The 9,687-nt window shown below is 38.3% G+C and overlaps 1 protein-coding gene across 7 annotated transcripts in view; it reads left to right on the top strand.

The window, feature by feature from the left end:
• Positions 1–331: 331 nt before the first annotated feature.
• The window catches only part of man1a2 (mannosidase, alpha, class 1A, member 2), a 143,131-nt gene continuing 133,775 nt past the window's right edge, over positions 332–9,687 (top strand). For 5 of the 7 annotated variants that reach the window (XR_011886309.1, XR_011886306.1, XR_011886308.1 and 2 more), the window contains exon 1: positions 333–1,173. Coding sequence is in view for 2 of the 7 variants with exons in the window: in XM_072260361.1 (XP_072116462.1) it covers positions 833–1,173 (341 nt within the window). In the remaining 5 variants the exon portion in view is untranslated. Of the gene's footprint in view, positions 1,174–9,687 lie in introns of all 7 variants that reach the window. The other 2 variants (XM_072260363.1, XM_072260364.1) reach the window with 2 other exon arrangements.

The following is a 9,687-nucleotide window of genomic DNA, read 5'->3' as shown; positions in this document are numbered from 1 at the left end:
TTTTATTACTCATCAATCCAAAACAAGCATCATACACGCAAAACGTATACACTAACATGTTACGGGAAAGATGGAGCCCAAGGGATGCATGTTGTTTAAAGGAATTTTTAAAGGACGTAAGAATTGGCTTCTTTGGTTTCTCGGAAATTCTCAGCAGGTCGGTCATTATCTATAGAGACAAGGAACATTCGTGATAAAGCTACGGGGAGGACCACATCGCAGTAATCTCTTCAGCCATGACGTGTCTCCTGCAAGTGTTTACTGGTGTTTTCTGCTTCAGGTTCTGGTTTTCAGCAGTACCAGTTCAACTTATATTTTACAGCATTTCTTTGTCATTTAGCATTCAGATATGTTTGTTATGTCATCCTTGACGACGGGGAATTTCTGTTGTGCCACAACTGGCAATGTACAACCTGATCCGCAACGAAAGCTCGCACGTTTGAATGTGATCCCAAGGAACAAGCACTTCACTGTGGGAGAGTTTCCAACAAAGCCAAGCGCACCGAACCTGGATGATAAAGTGGTGCGCTTGCGCAGTGGCCCGTAACGGGTTGGTTGCCGACGGAGAGGGAGGTGGGCCAGGATCGCAGGCCCCGCCCCTTACTGCTGCTGCGCCGAGCGGCGCAGGCGCAGTGCAAGTCTACCTGAGCTACCTCCATGAGCGCGGTCGGTCGGCGGGTATTGGGCCGACGGCTCAGTGTTGGTCGCCCGGCGGCGGTATTGAGGTGGTACCGGCGTCCCTGAGCTGTGCATTCGGCGGATGTAAACTACCGAGAGAGCCTGCTTTCCTCGGCTGACATCAGGCCTCCTGTACCCCGGCGGTTGGAGCGGGATGTCGAGCCCGGCGCTGTTGCCGCTATCGAGTCGCCGGTTGGCGGCTCTGAGTCCCGGTTCATCTGTGTCTTTTTACCCGCATCACAGAGCCACCCTGCGGCTATCGGAGAAATTCATCCTTCTGCTCATCCTCAGCGCCTTCATCACCCTGTGCTTCGGGGCCATCTTCTTCCTTCCCGACTCCTCCAAGCACAGGCGCTTCGACCTGGGGCTGGAGGACGTGCTTATCCCGCACATTGAACAGGACAGGTCGGCGGGACGGGACGGCAGCGCCGGACCACAAGGCGGCGGCGGAGTTATGGTGCATGGAGGCGGGGAGGAGCATCGGCACCGACACAGGTACTGGGGCTGGCGCAAGAGGCTGGGCCTAAAGGGTAGGGGGATTCCTCCTGCTCCACTTTTGTTTTTGGGCTGAACAAAGAGGTTATTACATTTGCAAGCCATCGTCTGTGTAGTTTTAATTCATTTTACACAGGACTGTATTAATAAGGGACCACAGGTATGAAATTGAGAGGAACAGAAACACGAGGATTTTAATAGCTTTGGTTAAAAGTTGTGATTCTAAGTAGAAGTCATATATTGAACGAGGTAATTAATGAATGACTGATCTTGACACAACCTTTCAGCCACACGCACTCATACTGTTGACGCGTTGCTCAAACTATTGGAAGAAATATGAAAGATGACCATATTGATCGATAAGAATGACCTAGTTTGCATGCATGTTGACAGAGGTGAGAGTATGATTTCGTATGCACCGGACCTGGAATGCAAATCGTTAAAATACAACTGTAATCTTTGTTTTTCTCCTTATTACTCATTGGCACAGGAGGAGTTAATTCTCCCCACTGTGTCCATTACCTGCCGAAAATATGGACTGAGTTGATCACACAGCACTTGGTTGTTTCAGGATGGGCATAGTCTTCAAGATAAATTGGTACTATATGTTTAATGAGGATTTCAGACTTTTGCCAACATGTTCCCCCATTGACACCCACTGCTCGCTATTGTTAACAACGACATGCTAAAAAGGTACGGCAGTGAAAAAGCATTGAAATCTGTGTAATAAATGGGAGAAAGAATACTGGTGCAGTGCGAACCCGTTTATATAGGGCTGAGTTATTTGTATTGCTGTAGGTTTTATCACAAATGAACAGATCTAGAGAGATTTTTATTACACGGGAAAAGGTTACATTATTCAGACTGATACCCATTGTACCTGTTTACTGACGCTAAAAGTTGCTGACTCCTTTGAAAAAGCCGATGCTATTTTTTTTCATTTTCATACATGTGACTGTAAAATGAAGATATCACTATTTGGAAGGTCTTTGTAGACTAATACTTAGTTTAAATTTGTTGCGTCGTAAAAGCTTTTCAAATGCCATAGAAAGCATTGATTTGTGAAAAATAGTGAAATTCACTTTTTGCAGTGTTTTAATGCTTGATAAATGTTGGTTTTAAGAATGAGAATTACATTCTGATTTATGAAAAACATAATTGACAGTCTTAATTTAAGTGTCTTAAAAAGCTTTGTAAAACCTCTCCTGACCTAAGTGCCATTTTTAAGCTTTATCTAAAAATAGCTTTGTAACATGCTAACTATTGTTACAGTTGACACGTGCTGATGGATACTGCATTTCATACTTATTTGATAGTTTCAGTAATTGGAATAATTTGTTTTGAAAGTGCTATTTACTAGACAATTTTGCTCCCACATTCATTCTTTGATTTCATGACTTGTTCCAGAATTGATCTTTTGAATAACTGTTATAAATTATTGGTACATTGTTACTGAAAGATATACTTAATGAACTATTTGATTTCTTTCCTGTCTTTCTTCTTTTGACCATTCTGAGTCACTGCAAATGAAGTTGATAAGTTTTCATACCTTGTGCTTGGGAGTTTTTGGTTGAAATGTGGTTTCGTGCATGGGAAGTGATTTTATAAAGATAGTTAAGTGACGACTTTCATTGTTTGCCTGTTTTGTTCTCTTCCTATGGAAGGGCACTTGGTGACTTAGTCCTCTGAATCCATACCACTTTTTCATCATTGTTGCAAAATGTAGCATTATTCTTCCAGCTCTGTTATAACTATGCAAGTATTGGTTTTATGTCTAACCGAAAAGTAAATGTGAATCAATTCTATTAGTATTTGCCTTAATGATCCATCAGTAATAAAGAGTATATAAAACAATCCTCCAAAGGTAGCTGATTTGCCTGTTAGTATTATAATTTGGGCCATCTACCTGACAGTCCCAGTTCTTAATTTCTTTTCTAATGTAATTGTCTTTTTTATTTTAAACGCTAATGTTTGCATCAATGGCCATTTTCTGCGGAGCATTCAATAAGTTATATAGTAATATTTCTACATTAATATACTGCAGCTGTGTCCTCAAAACCTTTCACCATCTACAAGACATCTATTTGATCCAATTTTAACCTCCTATTCTAATAATAAAATACGGTCGTTTTAAAATGTCCTTGTGACTTTTGTCTTTCATGGTCGACTTTCCCAAAATTTTTTTTGGTTACTTTGTTTTTTTCAGCTACTTTGGTTTTATTTTTTTTAATATTACAAAAAGATTTTTCATGTTTTAAACAATTAAATGGATACCAATATGCAAGCTTTGATGATGGTTGTTAAATGTGGGTCAAAACACCAGAAAGGGCATGTATCAGAAAACTTGGCTTTTTCATCTTTTTTTAATAATATGCAGTGTAAAATAATAATCTGATAAGTTTACCATTTTATTGGTAGTGTACTGGAGTTAGCCCAGTTTGTTCTTGACTTTAGTATTTTTGCTTGAGTATAGTATTTGTAATTGAAAAACATGAGTTATGGCTACCACACGAGGGCATAGTTTTAAGGTGCTTGGAAGTAGGTACAGAGGAGAAGTCTTTACACAGAGAGTGGTGGGTGTGTGGAATAGGCTGCCGGCGATGGTGGTAGAGGCGAATACAATAGGGTCTTTTAAGAGACTCTTGGATCAGTACATGGAGCTTAGAAAAATGGAGGGCTATGGGTAACCCTAGATAATTTCTAAAGTAAGTACATGTTTGGTACAGCATTGTGGGCTGAAGGACCTGTATTGTTCTCTAGGTTTTCTATGTTTCTATGAGTTCAACCAGCAAAGCCAGTTGGCTGTTATTCTTGATACACGTCTAGTGATTGTCCATTATGTAATTTCTAAAGCTCTAGCTTTCTGCCGTGGTTTTGTACACTGCATGCTGCATTTTTCTGGTCCATTAAATGTGTTGGAAAAATAATTTCCGTTATTGATTTTGTACTCAGTGTATACAATCCAGAATCCCTATTTTGATACGGAGATATAAGAAATAGGACAAGTGGTGCAATGGTGCAGCTGCTGCAGAAGCCAGGTTTGATTCTGAGTAGCATACAGTATTCTCTTGGTGACTAAAACAGTTTTGTCTAGCAGTTCCTTTCTCCTCCCACATTTTATATGTAGGTTAATTGGCTACTGTAAATTACTCTACTGTAGGTGGGTGGTGGGAGCTGTCAATGCACATGTTGGAGAGAATAGGTTGCAGGAAAGTAAGAGGGAAATGAGATTTAATGGGATTGTTTTGAGAGCTGGCGTAGACTCCAGGCTGATTAGCTTCCTGTGTTACAAGAAAGTATGATAAATTATCCCATCTTGAGTTTACTTTTCCATTCAGTAAGATCATACCAGCTTTTTAACATTAATTTCTTTTTCCAGTCCCAAATTCCTTGATTTATTTACTGTCAGAAATGAACAGATCTTGATTTTGAATATACCTAGTAACCGTGCTATCTCAGCCTTCCAAAGATGTGCACTTACTGAAAATGTATTTCCTGATTGTTTGTTCCCAAGACTGTCCACTAATTCATGACATTGCAGCCAGCAAAAACAGCTTATTTTAAAAAGCTCATTTACATGTTTATGTTTCATTCGGGTTTCCTTTTGTTCTCTTAAATGGCAATAAATATAGATTCATTCTGCATAACCTATCCTCAATCTGGCCTCTCAGATTCTCTCAAGACAAGTATATCTTTGGCAAAGAGCAAAATTGCACATAGTACTCCAGGTAGAGGTATTCTAGAGCCAAGTATAATTGAAGCTGTTTTTCCTTAATCTGCAGTTCCTTTGCAATGAAAACTAATTGACTATTTACCTTCCTTATTGCTTGCTGTCCACCAGCATATTTTAACTGTGTAATTTAAAAGTCTTTGAATATATTTTCTTGGCTGTCATTTAAAAAAAAAATAATGTTCCATTTCTTCATGTTAAGGTTGATAGTTTCATGCTGACAGTCTTAGTAAGGCTTGATTCTCATCACATGTGGCTTGGGATTTTATTTTGATAGGGTGAACGTTGGTAATTTCAAAGGGAATCAATAAGATATGGCCCCATGTTTTCAATATCAATGTCCCAGATCTTGTTCTTCCTCCACACTAGTGCAAGGTATTACTGTTAGGGTGCAACTTTTCCCTGGTGTTTTCTGCTTTGCTCATCACTGCATTCTGTATGCAGTCCTATGTTCTAGCTGTATTTATCCCTGACAACTAATTTGAAATCTCTAGACTTTGTTCTTTATGTCAGTTCCAAACCCAAAATGTGGTATTGTGACTGACTAAACCTGAGTTATAACTGGGAAATGTAAAAGTCTTTATTCACACAGCAAGCCTCAAGGAGAGTGTTTCCAGGAGAATGTCCTTCTACTGACGTTTTATATTTCAACACATAGATAATAAATGACTAACTACTGTTTTCAATTGCGATGTTACCTAGTTAAATTTAACACACTCAATGCTGGCTGAACTCAGCGGGTCAGATAGCATATAGGAAACGGATTAAAGAGTTGACATTTCAGGCCATGATTCTTCATCAGAACTGTAAAGGAAAGGGGAAGAAGCTAGAATAATAATAATAATTTAATTATTTATGGTTTTATATTGCTATAATCTATTCTTGCTTATACTCTATTCTTGGTTGGTGCAACTGTAATGAAACCCAATTTCCCTTGGGATCAATAAAGTATGTCTGTCTACCTATCTATCTATAAAAAGGTGGGAGAAGTGGAAGGAGTACAAGCTCCTAGGATAAGTGATAGGTGAAGCCAGGTGAATGCAGGAGGGGTTGAATGAAGTGAGAATCTGGGAGATGGGTGGAAAAGGTAAAGGGCTGAAGAAAGAAACTGTTTAGAGAGGAGATTGGACCATGGGAGAAAGAGAAGCAGGAGGGGCATCTGGATTTGGTAGGCACATGAGAAAAGTAAGAAGACAGCCAGAATGGGGAATGGAAAAAGAGGAGGAGAGGGAGAAATTACTAGAAGTTAAAAGTAATTGATGTCCATGCCATCAAGTTAGAGGCTACCTAGGTAGAATGAGTGTTGCTTCTCCAAACTGAGAATGGCCTCATTGTGGCAGCAGAGGAGGCTATGGATTGACATGTTGGAATGTGAATTGGGATTGGAACTAAAATCGTTGGCCACCAGAAATTCCTGTTTGCCTGACCTGCTGAATTTCTCCAGTATTTTATGTGTATTACTGTGGATTTCCACAAATCTGCAGAACTTGAACATCAATTCTATAATTTTCGTCTTGACAAAACCCACTCTGCGCATCAGTAAGCAGATTGTTGTAGAGCAAGTGCAATTTGACAGCACTGAGAGAATGCTTTTCATTGCTTCTCTGACCCAGGGTTAGCTTTGTGGTAAAGTAACCCAGATAATGTTTCCTGCATTTCGTGCATGAGGTATATTTTGGCAGTTTTCCAAATGTAGGGTAACTCAATTTTGTAACTGTTGTAACAAAATGTGACTGGTTCTGACATGGAGGTCTTTACTGCTATAGTCAGAATGTTGTGTCCGCAGTCTTGGTAATATGCAATGTTTTCAGCAGTTTCTTGATATCATGAATCAAAAAAGGAACTTTGTGATTAGGTCAGGAATATCTCAGGAGGAAACAAGTTGGGCTATTTATTCTGTACTTCAAGATGAGCATGGTTCCAAGTGCTTCACCCTTGCTTTCAGAACTTGCATGGTGCTCTTTATTTAGGCAATACTTTGGTGTGCTTGGGTACTGATAATAACTTTGGATTGGGTGGATGAGTTTTCCAAAATCAACTAGTGTTCACCCTTCCAGAAAAAAAATACTGATCTTTTGTTGATCGAAAATTTATGGTTGGGATATGGTTGACAGACCATGTAACCATTGAAGAAGAGCGGTCAAATAACTGAATTTTTACAAGGATTTAGAAACAAAATTTCAGATTCTGGATGTTTGGTGGCTGATGGCTTTACCATAAGTTAGTGGATGACTATCAAACCCATAATAAAAAAATTAGATTCAACTTTATTGTCATTGTGCCGAGTACAAATACAAAGCCAATGAAATGCATTTAGCATCTGACTAAGAACTAGGAATAACTAGGAACAGGCCATTTAGCCTTAAGCTGCTCTGCCATTCAATATGATCATGGCTGTTTCTTGCCCTATCACCCTAATTCTTAATTCCCATAGTGATTTAAAACAAAAAACTATCTTTTTCAGCTTTCAATATATTCCAGGATTCAGCCACCACACTTGTCCTGTGCAGGGAAGTCCAAACATTGTTAATTACCTGAGAGAAGAAACTCTTGCTGCTCCCTTTGAATTGAATTGTCAGTACTGCAGAACCAGTGCTGGTAAATTGGATTAATGTGGATGGTTCTTTATTGGTCAGCATAATTGTGGTGGGCTGAAGGGTCTGTTTCTATTCTTCATACAGCAAATTATGTTCAGTTACATTTAAATTTGTTCAAATTACTTGAAATGTCAGATTTCATAATTCCTTCTCACAATCATCCCCATTCATTCTAACAAATTCTTGGTAAATCTTTATTTTCACTTCTGAGATTTATCTTGGGTATTTGCTTTAAATGAAACTAATTTTTCTCATTTTATTCCTTATAAAATGCAATTTACTTTATATTTAAAAATTAGGTTCTAACGAACACTTTATGAAGGTTATCTAGGATGTATTTTAAAGCCTGGCGGCTTTGGACCTACATATTGCATTCTCTCCCAAAAATTCAGTAGAATGTGACACGTAACCTAATTTTTGTGACCTGCCTTTAAATATACATTCTTTGATTCATCCTTTGACTGTGGGTTTGTGGCTGTTATTGTGAGAAGATCTTAGTATTCACTGCTTTTGTCAAACTCCCGTGACCTGTGTAAGACCTTAATATATCAATGAAAAGAACTTAACTACATTTGAGTATATGAAATAAAAGAATAACAAATTGTTTCAGGCAGCACACCCTTATTGATATTTTGGGATCCTAAAATACATTAAAATACTCTGAAAGGGTTTGTTGCTAGGCTAATAAAATAGTTAAGTATCAAATTTTGGTTTAGGAGTGTCAAATTGGTTTTTGTTTTCTTTAATACTCTAAAATTTTGAGTCTAAATCAATGCAGAGCCCTGGATCAACAAACATATTGGCTGCATACAGTCGTTGCACACTACAGCACAGAAACAGGCTCTTTGCCCCACCTAATCCATGCTGAACTATTATTCTGCTTGGTCCCATGACCTGAACCCAGTGCATATCCCTCCATACTCCTTCCATCGATGTACGTGCCCAGATTTCTCTAAAATGTTGAAATTGAACCCACATCACCACATTCACCACCCTCTGAGTGAAGAAGTTTCCCATCGTGTCCCCTTAAACATTTCACCCTCTCACTCAACTTCATTGGAAAAAGCCTGCTTGCATGTACCCTAACTAAAAACTTCGTAGGAGCTCTAAAAGTTGGCGTATGGACTTTATACTATAAATAAGAATCTTGAGATTGGGGACTATGTGGCACAGTAATCCCTGTTGTCTGATCTAAGCAAATTTTGAAAAACTATTGCATATCTTATTAAAAGGTGTTCATAATATATAGTTTCTGTCTTACTAACACGATGTTCAATACGTTTTTTGTTGCTTTTCTGAGTACACTATTTTTCATTGAAGCAGTGGTAGGTTATTTACAAATATAGTTATCATTTGATCTTTCTGTTTCAGATTTCTTTTTCTGAACTTTACGTGATATCGTAGGAATTGATATTTCAAATGTTCATTGCTGTAATTGTCCTATGAAGTGGAAGACACTAGTTGAGATTAGGCTTGGATGGTAGAACTAGAGGCCCTATTTATTGAATGAATCACTCTTTTGACACCTTGTCAAAAACTTTGAACTGTTTTTAAATGTTTTGTATAAATTTGGATAATTTTTTTTAAAATAAAAAGGATCATGTAATAGAGGAAATTAAAGTAAAATAAAGAAAAAAACAAACAGCAACATTTCCCTTTTTTAATCAAACTTGGCTTTTGAATTTTACATTGCAATGCCTGTTTGTGAATGTCTCATATTGCTGATCGGTTTCTTTGTAATACATGACCAAAGGTAAATGGGGCTCAGTGCATTAATATGTATCAGATTTAATTACTTATGTGCTACAATTATGTGTTTCTTTGTGTGTGGTGTTGGGTGGGAGAGAAATAGATGGATACAATTGTTCAGGATTATAACAAGGAATTAAATAGCCGTAATTTTGTGGCAGGAGGATATTCTATAAAACTGCTAGGTAATTATGAGGAAAATATGATCAAAGGGAACTTTGTATTTTTAAATCTTTTACTGTTTGATTTGCATTTGCACTGTTGAAACAAGAATTGAAATCAACACTTTTTTATACTATAATGCTGGGATACAGCACATCAGTGCTTCAGGTCTTTCAACATCAGATACCTTTGCGCAGGTGACCCAGCCACAGTTGTGTACCAGAGCATTGGTCCACAGGTCACACCTCTTGATCCATAGCCAACTGGAGATGTGCT

The sequence above is a fragment of the Mobula birostris genome, chromosome 6 (assembly GCF_030028105.1).
Source record: "Mobula birostris isolate sMobBir1 chromosome 6, sMobBir1.hap1, whole genome shotgun sequence".
Classification (NCBI taxonomy): Eukaryota; Metazoa; Chordata; class Chondrichthyes; order Myliobatiformes; family Myliobatidae; genus Mobula; species Mobula birostris.
This window is presented reverse-complemented; position numbering and strand designations above follow the sequence as displayed.